General features: G+C 51.4%; 1 protein-coding gene across 1 annotated transcript in view; it reads right to left on the reverse strand.

Annotated features, from left to right (window-relative positions):
- HSPG2 (heparan sulfate proteoglycan 2) overlaps positions 1–17,496 on the reverse strand; it is a 96,489-nt gene extending 78,993 nt beyond the window's left edge. The window contains exons 1-3 of the mRNA XM_007935869.1: positions 17,441–17,496; positions 6,611–6,768; positions 5,369–5,407 (exon numbers count right to left, since the gene is read on the reverse strand). Of these exons, the coding sequence (XP_007934060.1) occupies positions 5,369–5,407; positions 6,611–6,768; positions 17,441–17,496 (253 nt within the window). The remainder of the gene's footprint in view (positions 1–5,368; positions 5,408–6,610; positions 6,769–17,440) is intronic.
- Positions 17,497–18,121: the final 625 nt, after the last annotated feature.

The raw sequence follows: 18,121 nt of genomic DNA on the forward strand, positions 1-18,121 counted from the left end.
GATAAATGGAGGAAAAATTGAGGTTGTCAAAAACTTCACATTGCTTGATTCTACAATTGACGTCAATGGAAGCAGCAGTCAAGACATCAGACGACGTATAGTACTGGGAAAATCGGCTTCAAAGGACCTCTTTCAAGTGCTGAAGAGCAAAGATGTCTCCTTGAGGACTAAGGTGCACCTGACATGAGCCAAGTTATTTTCAATCACCTCATATACATTTGAGAGCTGGACAATGAATAAGGAAGACCGAAGAAAAGTTGATGCTTTCGAGCTGTGGTGCTGGCAAAGAATGCTGAAAGTACTGTGGACTGTTAAAAGAACTTAACAGGTCTGTCCTGGAGGAAGTACAGCTGGAATGCTCCTTAGAGGCGAGAATGGCTGGACTTTGTCTCACATACTTTGGTCATGTTGTCAGAAGGAACCATTCCTTGGAGAAGAATGTCATGCTTGGTAAGGTGGAGGGTCGACGAAAGAGGGGTAGGCCCTCAATGAGGTGGACTGACACAGTGGCAGCAGCAATGGGCTCAAGTGTAGCAAGAATAGTGGAGCTGGCTCAGGACAGGGTGGTGTTTTGTTCTGCTGTGCATAGGGTCACTATGAGTTGGAGATGACTCGATGGCACTTAACAACAACAACAACAATATATATTCAAACCCACCAGCCACTCCTCAGAAGGAAGATTGGGCAATCTACTTCTGTAGAAATACTGCCTTGGAAACCCAAGGAGGGGTCGCTATTACTCGGAGACCAGTCGATGGCACATGACAACAACACTATTATATGACAGGCAGTACAGCTTAGTGGTTAAAAGTCCTGGAGCAAAACTTAACCTCTCTAAGCCTCAGTCTTCTCATCCGTAAAATGAGGATGGTAACAGTACCCACCCAGAAGCTGCTGTGAGGATTAAGCAGACTAATAATATGAAGTGCTTAGAACAGTGTCTGGCAATAGTAGGGGCTACATGGATTTGTTATTATTGTTATCTGACCTCTGTGCCACACTCAAGGAATGGTTCTCTGTTTATTTCTTCCCATCTGAGAGAGGCATCCATTCCTTTCCCAAATCTATATTGAGGGCCTATTATGTACTAGGCAGTGTTCTAAGGGCAGGGAATACAGTAGGGAACTATACAAATGGAGACCTCACCTTCTAGTTGGGGAGGAAGGAAATAAAACAAATGAGCAAGGACTATATAAACCAAAACCAAATTCACTGCCAATGTGTCAATTCCAACTCATAGTGACCCTCCAGGACAGAGTAGAACTGCCCTATAGGGTTTCCAAGGAGCTCTGGCATTTGACTGCTAACCAGAAGGCTGGTGGTTCAAACCCACCAGCCACTCCTCGGAAGGAAGGTTGGGCAATCTACTTCCATAGTGATACTGCCTTGGAAACCCAAGGAGGGGTCGCTGTGAGTCAGGGCCAACTCGACGGCACATAACAACAACAACAACAGAAGGTTTCCAAGGCTATAAATCTTTGCAGAAGCAGACTGCCTCATCTTTCTACCATGGGGCAGCTAGTGGGTTTGAACTACTAACCTTTTGGTTAGCAGCCCAATGCCTTAGTACCACCAGGTACTGAGGACTATATGGTACTATGGGGAAAAATATAAAATAAACAAACAAGGAGGGTGATGGGTGAGATGGGCTGCCATTTTCTACAGGGTGGCCAGGAAAGAAACGGATGTTTGAAGGAAGAGCATGAGTCACGCAAGGTATCTGGAAGAACAGGATTCCAGGAAGTAGAACAGCAAGTGCAAAGTCCCTGAGGCAGAAGTGGGCTGACCAGAGCAGGGAGAGGCATCAGGTGCCTTTCTTCCATCAGGCCCATTGGCCTGCAGAGCAACCCCCTCCTCAGGCAGAACCAGGAATCTTCCCTTTTTGTGGCTCAGCTGAAGAAAGCCCTATGGGAATCAGGATGAGGGGGTAGGCCATGCAGGGTGCAGGAGTGGGCTCCTACTTTCCCAGGTGTGAAAAGAGTCGCTTTTGAGGGCATGCTGCCTGCTCTGATCCACAGGGACCGTGCTGGCCTGGGTTCATGGTGCCTGGGTAGGCGGGGCTCTATAGACCAGAGTGTGGGGGCTGTGAGCTTGGCCACAGAGATCCCTTGTGAGCCGGCACAGAGACCCATTGACAGTCCCCCACCCTGGCCCCTGGCCCCAGCATCATGGCCCAACACAGGCAAGGAGGCCAGGCCTCTGCCCAGGAATGTGCCCACTCCTGGGGGAGGGGGTCAGGCTCCACAAAGCCCCTTTCTAATAGGGCCTGGGAAGGGCATGGACCCTCCAGCAGGACCCCACCTCCCTCTTTCTCCCAGTCCAGGAGCAGGTCAGGGCAAGCACACTCCCTCCTCCACCCTGAGATGCCTCCTTATGATTGGTGCCCTAGGGTTGGGGCAGAAAGTGAGGCTCTAGGAACTGGCCTCCCAGAGCTTAGGGGGTCAGGGCTGCAAGGGAGTGAGTCAGATTTGGGGTCAAGGGTGAGCTCTTGGTGCCTGACCTACCCACTCTCTCCCACCAGGCCCTCATTCTAACCCCATTGGAAGAGCTCACTTAGAGACAGAGGCTGGAGGTTGAGGGCCCAGAGCTGCCCTGCACTGTGGGGTGCACAGTTGACTAGCCCTAGCCCTATCTATCTCCCTCTATCTCTCCCCCTCTCCATCTCCCTGTCTCTTTCTCCCCTCCATGTCTCTGTCTGATCTCAAGCTACTCCACCAATTCCTATTGCCCACTCCCTGCTCAAAAGAACTCCCTACACCCACACCCCTAAACTCCAGCCCTGGGTCGCTCTGGGTCTCGAATGTGCCCAGGGTCAGCCTGTCCTGAGGTGCTCCATATAAGGTGCTCCATACTCTAGAGCCTTGCTCCCCGGAAGGCTCCTGTACCCATCCCTACCCAGCTAACACCCCCATGGAGAGAAGCCCAGGATCTCCCGGGTTTAGGTCCCTGAGCTCAGATGGGGCCTAGCTGTGTTCCAGATAGGGAGAGAAGGGGGACCAGCTAGGGAGAGGTAGTGGCTGGACTCTGCAGGGAGGTGTTCTGAGGTTGAGGGAGAGGAGAAGTGGGAGGAGGGGGAGAGAAAGGAGGAGCTGGGATAGAGGGTGGGAGGGAGGCAAAGGCCTGGCTGGCTGGCCCAGAAGGTTTGGTTCACTTACTGAAAGGGCTCTGAGACCATCATGCTAGCCATGGGGCCCAGGGGTGGCCCAGAGCCTGCAGAAGGAGCAGCAGTGAGGGAGGGAGATGGAGAGAATCAGAAAGAGACATGGAGAGGGAGAGACAGAGGGAGAATGAGAGAATCAGAGACAGAGACATGGAGGAGGAGATAGAGAGAATCAGAGATGGAGGGAGGGAGGGTAGGAATGAGACACAGAGAGATAAAGACAGAAACAGAGAAGTCAGAGAGAGAATGAGAGAGAAAAGGTGAGACAAAGGCATGACTGGCAGAGGTAGAGAGCCAAAGAGACAGAAAGACAGAGATATAAAGAGGAAGACAGGGACAGCCCAAGGTAGGACTGGAGGGGAGATGGAGACAGGTGTCAGAGTAGGACAGATAGAAGTGAGAAAAGCAGAAACAGGTTAGAAGGTGGAAAAGAACTGGGTAAGAGGAGGTGGGAAGGTGTTCCAAGAAGGGGCAGGCAGAACCAGGGACTGTCAGGGAGGGTACTGGCACCCAGGTGAGGCTGAGGACCATAGCCATGGGATGAGGCAGCTGTAGGCTTGGCTGTGGGAGAGCAAGAGGAAGAAGGGGAGAGGAAGAATCACCTCAGAGGCTAGACTCTGGAGTCTGAGGCAAGAGGCACAATCCAGGAATGCCCCAGCACAGGTAGAGTGGCCCTGCTTGGAGGGCACTGTTCTTGTGCCATGCCGAAGTAGGCAGCTCAGCTTCCTGGCCCCGCCTCTGGACGGTACCAGGGTTTGAGCCTGGAGAGTCTAGGCTCCACCTCCTCCCACAGATGGGCCCATTCACCAGGAAAGGTCTTGGGCCCTACCCAGCTGCTGCTTCCCAACACTACTCCTTCCCCTACCTCTGGCCTCTCTTACCCTTATAGCTGCTCAGGGAGCTTACCCTTACCTCTTCTCAGGGAGAAGAAGTGGGCAGCAAAGACTACTCAGAGTGGGAGCCCCACACAGGGCCCCCAGATGTTTCCCAGTGGACCAGGTGAACTGGACTGTGTTCTCAGCAGACACGCACAGCTCAGCCAGAGGCAGCTTCTGGGTGCACATTGGCAGAAGCCATTCTAGGGTGTGGGGTGACTGTAGGGGCCATTTGGATGCTCTCACTCCTGCATCCCACCTCCCCTGCTCTCAGGAAACCTGCAGTCCTGCAGAGACCTGCACATGGACAGAATTCAGGCAGAGTTCCAGTTCCAGGTGCTAGGAGGTCACAGTCAGACCAGGCCACCCAAGTCCTTCTGTTTGCAGGGCTCAGTTAGGATACCACTCAATAGGATCTGCATGTCCCTGATATGCCAGTGGAAGGGGGTGACCCTCACCCCTAGAGAGGTCCAGGCCAGCCTTGCCCCAGGCCTGTGGTTTGGGCAGCATTGGATGCAGCAAGGCTGCCCAATGGACAGTCTGAGCTGAGCCCTCATTCCATCCTTGACCTTGATCACACAGTTCCCTAGGGGCTGGCCCCCAGAGAGAGCAGCAGGAACTGCATGGAGCTGCTGGGCCTTGTCACAGGGTGGTTCCTTCTCTAGCCTAGATCCTGGCATGGTAGGAAGCAGGGACTCAAGCCCTGTCCCAGTGCTGGCTGTCCAGTTCAGGTGCTGGCAGAAGGGGGCAGCGAGTTGAGACCTGACTCCTTTCCCTCCATAAAGCTTGGCTCTCATCCTTCAACCCAGGAGCTCTAGGCCACCAAGCAGAAAATCACCATCAGGCAGGAGTTCCTCCAAGTCCAGGTGGGGCTGATTCCACTCCTGGTTGGCTCTGTCAGCCTGCCAGACCCCCTATTCCACAGAGTCCCTCCATTCTTCCCTCCCTTGCCCTGGGGCCCCCAGCTCCATAGCAGCCACCCCTAAGAAGGGCTCTGGGGAAAGTCTTCACAGCTGAGCTGCCCTGAGAGGTGAGAATTTTAGCTCTGAATGCTGGCCCACTGGCTTTCAGTCCCCATCAGAACTAGGCATTTCCTGGCTCCTTCCCTGAGCCAGTAGCAGAGGCAAGCTCAGAAGCCTGGCCATCCCCAACCTTGCATGGACCTGCCAACAGATCCACACAGCTGTCACTCAGCAGGTCAGAGGAAACCTCATACAGCTCACTCCCTGCCAGGGCAGGCCCCAGGAGCTCTGAGGCCCTCCACCCAGATGATGGGGCCTCTGTGGCTTGGAAGACCTGCTCAGAGTTTTCTGGGGCACCCTCAGCAACTTACCCATCTGGAATTCCCCGCTGCCCACGTCCCCACTGCCATCTGTAAGAAAAAGAAAAGAGATGTATTCAACAACATATGTTGAGCACCTACTGGGTGTTAGGCATGGTTCTAGGCACCTGGCACATAGTGGGGAAGGGCAATAAAAACACAGAACTGTTAGCCTCCTTCCCCCATGTCCAGGGAGGGCTGGCCTGTAAAAGTCAGCTTACAAGCCTCCATCAGAAAGGGTATGGACCAAGGACCCAAACTGCAGGGATTCAATTGTTTGTCTGGATGGCTGCAATGGGAGGGGTCAGATCAGACCTCAAGGTGAGGACAAGGATGAGGCAGAGTTAACCCAAACCAAATCTGTGGCTGTGGGGTCTATTCTGACTCACAGCGACCCCACAGGACAGAGCAGAATTGCCTCATAAGGTTTCGAAGGCTGTAATCTTTACGGAAGCATACTGCCACATCTTTTGCCCATGGGGCAACTGCTGGGTTTGAACCGCAGACCTTCCGATTACCAGTCGAGTACTTAACCACTGCACTACCAGGGCTCCTTATGGAAACAGAGTAGAACAACTACGAAAAACCCATTGCTGTTGAGTCATTTCTGACTCATGATGACCAAATGTATTACAGAGTAGAACTGTTCCATAGGGTTTTCTTGGCTGTAATTTTTATAGAGGTAGACAGTCAGGCCTTTCTTTCACAGTACCACTCACTAGGTGGGATTGAACTGCCAACTTTCAGGTTTAGGTTTTAGGTTCCAACCCCTCCTTGGGTTTCTGAGGTGGTACCTCTATGGAAGTAGATTGTTTAATCTTTCTTCCAAGGAGTGGCTGGTGGGTTTGAACCGCCAGCCTTCTGGTTAGCAGTCAAATGCCTTAGGCACTGTGCCACCAGAGCTCCTTTTAGGTTAATAGTCCAGGGCAAAATATTTGCACCACACAGGGTCCTTCAAACAGAGCAGAGGGGAGGGGTCATCATCCTGTACTATGCACTACCAACCACCTTCCTGGGACAATCCTGAGAGTCCCGTGCTATGGAGGACTCTGCAGCAACAGAGAGGTGCAGTGACGGTCCCAGGGTCACACAGGTTGTAAAAGGGCTGGGACTGGGGCTCAGGATATGCACAGCTCTTAGCCCATTCCACAGGGCCCCTGAGCAAGCTTCAGTGTTCTCCTCCAAGCATCAGTCTGTACTCCAGAGAACAGTCCCTCCTCTCAACCCTCCACTCCCAGCCCCTGGAAACCTTACCTCCGGAGGCGCTGTCAGCCAATAGGTCCTCATCATCAGAAAGGTCTGAATAGTTCCAGTCAGCCCGGCCCACAGTGACAGTCTCGGCATCCTCTGGCAGAGACAAGCCATCATAGGCCCTCAGCCCGAGGGTCACCTGTAGGAGACCAGGCAGCAGACTGAGTCACGCTCTCCAGTTCCTGCCAAGCCCCAGGACCCTCCTCTCCCTTCAAGGGAAACCTAGAGTCACACCCCAAAGCCCTCCAGTGCCCAAGTCACACTTAGTTTGCCTAAGAGAGCCAGGCCAGGACTGAATCATGGTTCTTAGCTCAGTTTCCCCAAATCCCATCAGCCCCTGGAGGGTTCAGGCTAACCCTGCAAATTCAGAGTCTGAATAAATCCTCAAACAAAGCACACAATTAAAATCACTTTCCTAAGTGCTAGCTCCTTTTCCTCTGGAGAGGACAAGAGATGCCGGGACATGAGGAGTGGACAGAGGGATCCAAGTGGGTAAAGGAGTGTCCTGGACCAGCATAGTTGGAGGACACGGTGAGTAGAAGGGTGCCCAGGGTCAGTGCAGATGCGGGATACATGCAGAATTGAAGGTGAGTCAGTGAAAGTTGCTGCCTCTACCAGCAGCTCCTCCCCAACCACTTATTTGGGCCACCCTTCTGTCTCAGGCCAGCCTCCAAAACTCTAGGCTGCTGGGGACACATTCCAGTCGAGTTGGAGAATTAGTTCTGGCACTTGTGGCACCCCCAGCAGCTGGGCTGCACAAGGCGGTGGGGGGGGGGGCAGGCTGGACAGGTGTGGTGTCAACTTCACGTGACCTGAGGCTAACTGAACCTGCACAAGTGCCACCTTGGTTTCCTGGCCCCACCCCCACAGGCGTGAGGAGAAGGACCCAGCTGCCACTACACTTGCCTTTCCCAGGTGTGGGAATGGGCAATGCATCTTTCCCCTTAGACAAGTTCAAGATGTTTCCAAAGGAGTTTTGCCAGGTAACTTAGGGAAAGACAAACCCAGTGGAGCCCAAAGGAACCTAGAGCCCACAACCATGCACAGATTCATCGTGGTTCCAGCACATGCATTCAATCCATTGATCCGGTATGGGAGCCTCAAGCCCTGCTCTGGCCTCGGTCTTATCTAGCCAGAAGGAAATGGTCTTGCATATGAAAACCAAAGCCAGGTTTCACTAGCTGGACAGAGTGGGGCAGCAGGGGAGAGGCTCAAGGGGGAGACGCAATCAGCCAGTACACCCCCAGCTCCCACAGTCCATGTCCCTGGCACCTCTGTGCTTTTTCTCATGCTATTCCCTCTGCTGGAATATGCTTCCTCTGTTTGGTTACCTGGCTCACTCCTGCTCATCCTCCAGCACTCAGCCTATGCATCAATGACCTCATTTAATGACTCAGTAATAAAAAGGAACACACTCCTTTACAGGCAGAGCAACATGGATGAATCTGAAACACATCATGTTGAGCACAAGAAGCCAGGCACAAAGACCACATACTAGATGACTCCATTGATCTGAAACTCTAGGGGGGAAGAAATTTAATCTAGAGTGACAAAAAGATGAGCAGCTGCCTGGGGCCAGGGGTAGGGTGCAGTTGGAAGGAGCACAAGGGAAACTTTTGGGGTTATAGAAATATTCTGTATCTTGATAGAGGTGGGGTTCCCTGGGTGATATATCTCATCACTGAAGTGTATACTTAAAATGGGTGCATTTTACTATGCGTAAAGTATTTACTTCAGTATGGATAAGGCACTTGGCTGCTAACCAGGAGGTCAGTGGTTCAAACCCACCAGTTGCTCCATGGAAGAAAGATGGGGCAATCTACTTACATAAAGATTTATAGCCTGGGAAAACCAATAGAGGTCACTATGAGTCGGAATAGACGCAATGGCAGTGAGTTTGGTTTATTTTGGTTAAGTATAACTAAAAGGAGCTCTGGTGGCGCTGTGGTTAAGGCATTAAGCTGCTAACCAAAAGGTAAGCAGTTCAAACCCACCAGTTGCTCTGTGGGAGAAACATGAGGCAGTCTGCTTCCATAAAGATTTACAGCCTTGGAAACTATACGGGAGTTGCTATGAGTCAGAATTCACTGGATGGCAATGGGTTCTTTTTGGTTTAAGAATGACTAACAAGAAAATCTCCTCTGGGGGACTTTGTCTGACCCCTTGCTCTTCAGTCACCTCCACCCCTACTCGGGTTGAGAGAATCCTTGTAATTATCTGGACCCTCATGGGAATGGAAGCACCCTGAAGGCAGGGACTATGAAGAGTTCATCTCTACCATCTCAGCACACCTCATGTTCAATAAATACTTGAATGAATGAACAAAAACATTGTTGTCCATTAATTCCAGCTGCTTCCTGGAGCAGTACCACTCACCCCACATCCACACCCTCACTATATGCATATCCTTTCCTAGCCGTGAGCTCCCTGAGCAGGGTCTGGGTTCCACTTGGTCATCTTTGTGTTTGCAGTGCTACCAACACTACCTGTAAAGTTAAAAAAAAACAAAAAACAAACTCACTGCCATCGAGTTGGATCCAACTCACAGCGACCCCTCCTTGGGTTTCCGAGGCAGTATCACTATGGAAGTAGATTGCCCAGTCTTCCTTCTGAGTAGCTGGTGGGTTTGAACTGCCAGTCTTTTGGTTAGCAGTCAAATGCCTTAGGCACTATGCCACCAGAGCTCCTACTTGTAAAGTTATGTTACACTGCCCACATCTTATTCTCTGCTATGGCCTAACACCCCTTCCACCACAATCCACAGGCAAACCCCTCCTTCTGTTCCTTTCTTCTCCCATCTCTGAACAAGGGTCCATCCCTTATGGCCAGTGGACTTCTAGGGGTTTGCATCAAGGAGTATGCTTTGAACCTCTGGAAGTTGGTTAGAAATACAGATCCCTGGGCCCCTTCTCAGAGCCATAATCAGCTCTCCCCACCCCTGGCAGGAAAGTCATAGTTGTACATGACCAGGGTACTCTGACAGCTACTGGTTAAGAACCATAGGACCAGAGCCCCCCCACCCCCACCCCAGGCTCTGCCTCCTTCCCTGGATTGGGGTAGAGGGCAACGTTTCCACTGGGTAGGGGGTAGGTCCTGGGAAGGCCTTGCTTGACCCAGTGGGAGTGTGAGGCTACAGCTGGAACAGAGGCACTGATCCTGGGCAGAGGAGGTGGTCAAGGCACAGACAGCCTTGGATTGTCCCCACTTGGGGAAGACTCTGTCTCTGTCACTGCCATACCTCACCTCAACTCCCAGTGGAAACAAGGCCGTGGTGGGCATGCATGGGGCACTGAGATTCTTGGTACCTCCTAGACCCTGGTACAGGGAGCAAGGTCCAGACCTTCTCCCAGGAAAAGAACAGCCGGGAGTGCGGAGGGGACAATGGGCTCAGGACCGGACAGGAAATAGTGAAGTAAGACTCAACTTGAAAAAAAAAAATATGTTAGGAACACACATCTGCTGGGAGAGGGGAAAGAGAATCCAAGCATGTCAGTGCCTGGCCAGAAGCCTCCTCCACCACCCCAAGGACCCCGGGCAGTGGGACCCTTCCCTAGGCCAGCCTGCCCTTGCTTGTAGTCCCCTTCCCAGGGTTCAAGTCTCTGGGGTCAGGTCAGGGCCTGCAGCAGGGGACAAGTCAGAAAAGCAGAGACTTCGTTTGTAAAAAGCTGAAGATCAAAAGATTCCAGCAGCTGTATTTCACATCTGGGAGAGGAGATGGAGCCAGATGGGAAAGAGGTTTCCAGAAAGGGCCAAAAGGAGCCTGAGACTTGACCATAGAAGGAGACTTGGATGCAGACTTGGAAAGTCCAGGATCGACTAGGAATAATAAGAGCTAAATGTTTAGTGAGCACTTACTATGCATCAGGCACTGTTTTAAGCACTTTTTAGAGGCGCTAAACCAGGTGGCACTATTAACAGCTCTATTGTAAAGATGGGGAAATGGAGTACAGAGACTTGGGTAACCTGCTTAAAGATACTAACACATGGTAGTGCTGAGATTTGAACCAGGATGGTCTAGCTCCAAAGTCTAAGGTCTTAAGACTGTGCCATACAGACTCTGTAACCAGAGCTGTGGAACAAACCAGAACTAGGGTCACTAAGAATTACTCCCACAGAGCTTCTCAGCTACACTGTACTTCACAGTTTACAAAGCATTTCCTCAGCCTCAGTGTCATTTGACCCTGACAGTGACCCTCTGAGGTTGTCAACTCTCTGAGTAGTTGACCCTCTGAAGTAGCTGGAAAAGAATGAATGGCTCCCTTTTACAGAAGAGGTATCTGAGGCCCTGGGAGAAGTGACTTGCCCAAGATCACAGGCAAACGGCTGGCAAAGCCTGGACGGACCAGGACCTCCTGGCTCCCTATACAGAGCTCTGCAGTCACCAGAGAAGGAGGAGAGGCTGGGCTGGGCCTCCAGGTGGGCTGTGAGGCCTAAGCAGACTAGCTCCCAGGATGGCTCTGCAGGATGCCTGGGCAGACAGAGAGGCCTGGACCCCTGCAGGGTGTGACTGAGGTTTCAAGGAAGGCCGTCAGCAGCTCCAAGGTCAAAGGCAGAAATAGAACCCAGCCTTCCTGCTTTCCAGCCTATCTCCGGCTGTGAGGGCCCAGCTTCCTCCCAGAGGAACCCAGTGCTCCGAGCAGGCCTTGGAGCCGGATGGCGGGGCTGCAGAGGAGGGGTCCAGAGGGCAGACATGGGCCAGAGAGGAAGGAGCCAAGTGGAGAGGGGGATTTTCCTGGTAGAGGAACGGGGATGTCTGAGTCATCCAGACTAAGGCAGAAGACTGTTCTAGCATGTTGGGAACAACTGCTTAGAGCAGGAGTGGGAATAGTGGCCCCCAGTGGGGAGGCTCCTTCTGAAGATAGGAAGGGACAGAGCACTGGACAGGCAAGGACTCTTGGGAGTACTCATTCCCTGTAGCCGTCTGGTGAGGATAGGGCATACAAGGTGATCCAGGTCCCAAATCCTTAGGGACAAGAGGTGGAGGCTGAACCTCCTCTCCTGGTCTCTTGATGCAGAGGGAGCCAAGGCCAGCTGCAAAGGACCTGGAGTGGAGGTGAAAGGTTAAGCTGTAAGAGAAGGATACAGGAGATAGAAAATTTAGGCACAGGAGGGGGTACAAATACAGATATGAGGTATGGAATCTAAGGTTTGAGGTTGGTTTGTTTTCTCACTGTGGTAAATATATGTTGTCGTTGTCATGTGCCATCGAGTCGGACCCAACTCATAGTGACCCCTCCTTGGGTTTCTGAGGCAGTATCACTATGGAAGTAGATTGTCCAACCTTCCTTCTGAGGAGTGGCTGATGGGTTTGAATCGCCAGCCTTCTGGTTAGCAGTCAAGTGCCTTAGGCACTACGATTTGCCATTTCTATAATTTTCACATGGACAGTTTAGTAACATTACATTTATCATGTTGTTCAACCATCTCCTGATAATGTTCCTGAATTTGTCCATCACCCTTAACAGAAGCTCAGTGTCCCCTAAGCACTGTCTCCCTTTGCCCCTCCCACACCCCAACCCCTGGTAACCACTCATCAACTTTGATCTTCATACATTTGCCTGTCCTAGATGTTTCTTATAAGTGGGATCACGTTAGGTTTTTAACGTTCGTTTGTTTGTTTTTAAGTGAGAACTGTGTGGGCCTTGCAAAGATTACATGTGTAGGTAAGAGTTTCTCGTGCTGCTAGAATCAAAGGTACACAAAGACAGCAGCAGCACAGTGAAGAAATGACAGCAACAATGGCCCAAAGCCATGCCAGGCCTTGCCCTAAATACTGTGCCTGGAATATTTCATTTAATCCTCACAGCAACTCTGGGAGGGTTGGCACTGCAAAGCCATTATCCTTTATCTGCAATAATGAAAAACAGAGAGTTCTAAAAACCAAGTGTTTTTAAAAATATTTTTATAGCAAGCTCACTTGATGCCAAGTCCTGACCTGAACTGATATGAAGCTATTAATATCTTATTCACTCCACTTAAAGTGAAGTCATACATGTTGCTGTAGAAATATTAACATGCTTGATTATGGGGTGTTGTCCCAGACTCCCCTGAGGGTGTCATATCATAGTCAGTAAATGCCCTATGTCACCTTTCTCAAATTTGAAAAACGTCTGAATTCCAAAACACATCTGTTGTCGATTAACAGACCGTGAATGTGTAATATTATTATTATTATTTTACAGATAAGCAAACTGAGGCTCGGGAGCTCTGATGGTTAAGGTCTTTAGCTGCTAACCTTGGAAACCTATGGAGCATTTCCACTCTGTCCTATAGGGCCGCTATGAATTGGAATCGATTCAATGGCAGTGGGTTAAACTGAGGCTCAGAGAGGGTCAATGTGTAAATGGGATCAAGCCTGTCAGTCATGCAGTAGAGTGCTTTTCACATAGAAAGTGCTCAATGAATGACAGAATTAGTACCAGGAGGTATGGGGTGGGCGTGGGGGGAAAACAAACTCACTGCCATCAAGTCCATTCTGACTCACAGCGACCCCATTTGGGTTTCCGAGGCAGTACATCTTTACAGAAGTAGATTGCCCAGTCTTCCGGCCATGGAGTGGCTGGTGGGTTTGAACGACCAACTTTCTGGCTAGCAGTCAAACGTCTTAGGCACTACGCCACCAGAACTCCTTACAGGGTAGAGGAGAGGGGTGAATATGGATGAGGTCAGCCTCCAGGTCTGAAATGAGGAGAAGGGTGTGGCTCTGCTGCCCAGGCTCTGGGAGGGTGGGGCACTGGCTGGAGGTGGGTAACAGGGTTTGGTTCCAAAGCTGAAGTCAACTGCCTGCTTCGAGGCTTACTCTGGGGCTGACCCCAGGGCTGCGGGCTTCCCACTAGGGCTTGGCCCAGAGACATTCTCCACATGCCTTGGGCAGCCGGCCCACCCCCTCCCACCCAGGGCGCAAGCCAGGGACTAAGCCCCCCACCACCCCCGCAGCTGGGCAGGAAGGTATGAGCCCCTCACGGTCCCCAGGGTGGCTGCAGCTGCCCAGGGCATGGCTCCAGGCATCTGGGCTGGAGTGAGCTCACCCCATCAAAATCCAGAGACAATGTGGGGGTGGACACATGAGTCTGCCTGCCCACCTGCCTCTTCCCCCACTGTCTGCCAGCAGCCTCAACCTCATGGCCCACAGAGCAGAAATCAGCATACACATGGCTCATGGCCCCAAGTCCCTAGGGAGGGACAGGAACCCGGACAAGTTGCCCCTCCCACTCTACTATGCTACAGGCTTTCAGGCAACCCCCAAACAAGCTGCTCCCCTCAACTTGGCTATACCCCATACCCCAAAGCCAGGGTCAAGGTGCCCCTGCCCCAACCCCAGGCCACACAGTGCCCTGTCCATGGGCAGCAGACGGCAAAGGAAAAAGAATCTGTCAGGGCAGCACTTTGCTGTGCAAACTGCCAGGGCGGGTGAGCCCACACAAAGGCCAAAAGGCCTTTAATCCCCTGGCAGTTTGAGAGGGGCGCCGGGCCGGAAAGGTGGTGGCCACAGCCTCCTTTGGCATGCCTGGGTGCCCGTGCCACTCGGGAGGCCTGCCAGCTTCCCACACTCAGGCCCTCGAGGTGTCAGGACCTTTGCCAGCCAGTCAACCAGAAAGAATAACGATTGAGAAAAAAGAAGCACGGTAGACGTTCACCAAGTGATCTCAACGTGCCAGGTGCTGAGCTCTGGTCTCCACAAGCAAGGATCCTCTCACTCAAATCCACAACTACCATGAGGTAGATACTGGTGGCGTCTCCATTGTACAGACAGGAAAACTAGGCTCAGAGAGGTGAAGTCACTTCCCCAAGGTCACACAGTAAAAGCAACAGGAATTGCATGTGAGACCAGGGCCCCCTCTGCCGGGCTTACTCCCTTACTCAGCCAGCTCATATTTGAGGCTGCTAGTAGGCCCTGCTTCTGGACCCTGCCCTCTCTAAGCTCATACAAAGGACTGGGACCTGGAAGGACTGTGGGTCTAGCCAGGGCCCCAGTGGGAGCTCTGGAGATGGGTTAGGTGGGGCCTTCAGCTGAGACCAAAGGAGCTGGGACTGGAGTTTTCTAATTCCAGCTCTGTCCCTAACTCTCCATGTGGGCTTGGACAGACTCCTTGACTCCCTTTCCTTTCAGCAAATTTTTATAAGTCCCTACCATGTGCCAGGCTTCCATACAGGCCAACTTAGTCAATATGAAGATAAGCGCTATAAGGGCTTTGATTTTCATGTTTTGATCATTACTGCAACTCTGGAACCAAAAAGAGTGCCTGGCACATAGTGGGTGCTCTGTTAATATTTGTTGACTCACTGACAAACTCAATGAGCAAAGTCTCCCAGCTACCCTGAGGTAGGAATTAGCCCATGCCACAGAAAAAGAAAGCAAAGTTCAGAAAGTTCAGAAAGAGTAAATAAGGACTAACCTAAGGTCACCCACCCAGAAAATGCTAGAATGATTTCCAGGCCTCAGTTCCCCCATCCATAAAACAGAGGCCATAACATTAGAAGGGAAACAAACAAACAAAAAACAAACCCACTGCCATCAAGTCAATTTCAACTCATAGCGACCCCCATTGGATTTCCAAAGCAGTAATCTTTATGGAAGTAGACTGCCCCATCTTCCTTCCATGAAGTTGCTGGGGGGTTTGAACCACCAACCTTCTGGTTAGCAGTCAAATGCCTTTGGCCCTGCACCACCAGAGCTCTTTATCTTAAGGGAAGGAAGGGGCTAAAAAATATGTTCCCTGAAACCCACCACGAAACACCTTCTACCCTTGGATAACAACCCCTCCAGGCCTCAGTTTCCCCAGTTATGAGATAGAAAATTCTGCTTTGACCTTGTTTTGCCTCCTTCCGGGGCTGCTGGGAAAGGCAAATGAAATGAGGGGGTGACCTGATCTGGAAAGTGTGACCAATGATGTTTGCAAGTGACCTCTTTCCTGAACTCCAACTCTGTCCAGCCCCTTCCCCGGTGAGCCTGATATGGTCTCTGCTGTGGAGGCCCCTATCACAAGAGCTGGTGCGCTACTGTCCAGGGCTGAGCCAGCGTTCTTTATGAGTCTCAGGAGATGTGGCCAGTGGGTCAGGCACCCCTGACCCCAAGACTGTCTCCACCACTGTCTAACTCTGGGGCTGTAAGTCCTCATCTATAAAAGGATAATCCTAGACTCAAAAAAGAAAAGAAAGAAAATGACATCACCTATTTTCTACAACTCCAGGGCCTCATCTGGGGCTATTACTACAGTGGGAGAAGCTGCAGTACAGTTAATATTAAAAGTTAAGAACAAATAGAAAAAAAGAAAAAGGAATAATCTGTCAGGCCTGCCCCTTGAGGTTCAATTCAAGTTACTTCAACCGTAAATTTTTGAGCACCTACTATGTTATGGAGTGCCTGGGTGGCACAAACAGTTAAGTGTTCGACTATTAATTAAAAGACTGGCAGTTTGAACCCAGCCACAGGCACCTTGGAAGACAGGCCAGATGATCTGCTTCCCAAAGGTCACAGCCTTGAAAACCCTAAAAGCACAGTTCTACTCTGCACCCGTGGGTCACCATGAGTCGGAATCGACTTAATGCTTAATGACAATTGTTATGTGCTGGGTGCTGGGGATAAAAGGATGAAGTAGACTGTCACAGAGCTCCATGTTCCTGAGGAAGACAGACCAGCAAGTGATGAAAACCCAGTGTGAGAGCTCTGAAGAGGAAGGACAGGGAACTGAGGGAGCCCAGGGGTGGGTTCCCTCACTTAGTGAGGGCTGGGGGCTATCAGGGAAGGCTTCCCAGAGGAAGCAACAATTAAGTTGCGTCTGAACGATGAATTCCCTAAAGGGAGGAGAAGAGGGATGAGTGTGTGCTAGGCAGAAGGAAGGGCACATGCAGAGACCCAAAGTGGGAGAGCACCTGGCATGTTCAGGGCACTGGAAGAACTTTGATGCCATGGGACATGGTGTGTGAGGTGGCAGGGGATCAAGGGGGAGCAGACACAAGTGGGTTTTTCCACTTAAAGTGCTAGGCCCCTTGGCTGTGCTGCGGACATAGTGCTAGTCACAGAGCCCAGCTCTCCCCAGTCCTACCCACACTCCCCTCCTGCCCCCATAAATACCCAAGAATGGGCCTCCCCTGGCAGCTGAGTGAGCTGCCTGCCGGCTTAGAGGGAGGAAGCAGGAAGTCACTGGGAAATGCCCGTGCCCCACCCATGTGCCAGGTGTGGCCAAGACGGTGGGGGTGGCCCAAGCAGGAGAAACTTCTGGGCTAGGCCGCCCAGTGAGAAGGTCCCTAGAGGCTGAATATTATCCGCCAAGCACTGTCAGTGCCAATAGTGCCTGCAGCATTCACGTGCCTGCCTCTTGCCTGCAGCCCAGCTTGGTTCTCAGGTTCTCTGGCTGTCGGGGAGCCCTGCTACTGTGGAGTGCTGGTGTGTCTGTCTGGCTTCAGGGCCACTGACCTTGAGACATGCCATCCTGGTCAGGCCTGCCCAAGCTGTTCTGATTTCATGAATGAAGCCCCTAGCAAAGTGCCAGGCCCAAGGGGCACGCAGAGAATGCTGCACACATTTTTGTTGAAATGGAATACCACTAACAATGACTACTTCCTGAACCTGCTAGGTTAGGCCTTTCCACTGCTCTCAACTCACCCAAAGGTTACAAGAGAAGCCCTTATTCTGGCCTACAAGATACTACATGATCTGATACCCCAACTCTCCAACCTCATTTCCTACCATGCTCTCCCCACTCCCTACTTTGCAACCACTTCCGTCTCCTGGCTAGTCCTCCCACACACCAAATTCCTTCCCACCTCAGGACCTTTGTACTTGCTGTGTTTCCTGCCTAAGATACTGGCTCCAGATATTCAGTGGCTCACTTCTTCATGTCCTCTGGTTTCTGCTTGAATGTCTTGCAGAGGCCCATCTTGACCATGTCCCACGTCCAGAATCTTTCACAGCTCTCTACTCCTTAGCCTGTTTCATTGCTATTCATTCATAGCACCTCACCACCTGACATGTCCTCTACATGTTTATCTGTCTATTAGGAGGCCTGCTGGCTCAAACAGTAAAGGAGTGGGCTGCTAACTGAAAAATTGGCTGTTTGAACCTACCTAGCAACAACAACAACAGCAATTCCACAGGAGAAAGACCTGGCAATCTGTTTCCACAAAGACTATAGTCAAGAAAACCCTGTGGGGCAGTTCTGCTCTGTCACATGGGGTCAGAATGTGTCAGAATCCACTCAACAGTGCCCAACAACATCTACTATCTATCTCCCCAAGGAGGATGTAAGCTCCATAAGGACAGTGACCCTGTCCATTTTGCTTACGGCTACATCCCTAGCATCTAAAAGCATTCGGCACATAGTAGACGCTCAATAAACCAAAAAAAAAAACCCCACCAAACTCAATGCCATCGAGTCGATTCTGACTCATAGCGACCCCCTTTGGGTTTATGAGGCAGTGAATCTTTATGGGGGAGCTCTGGTAGCATAGTGCCTAAGGCACTTGACTGCTAACCAGAAGGCTGGCGGTTCAAACCCACCAGCCACTCCTCGG

Source organism: Orycteropus afer, unplaced genomic scaffold (assembly GCF_000298275.1).
Source record: "Orycteropus afer afer isolate SDZICR_OR568_19922 unplaced genomic scaffold, OryAfe1.0 scaffold00031, whole genome shotgun sequence".
Taxonomy (NCBI): Eukaryota; Metazoa; Chordata; class Mammalia; order Tubulidentata; family Orycteropodidae; genus Orycteropus; species Orycteropus afer.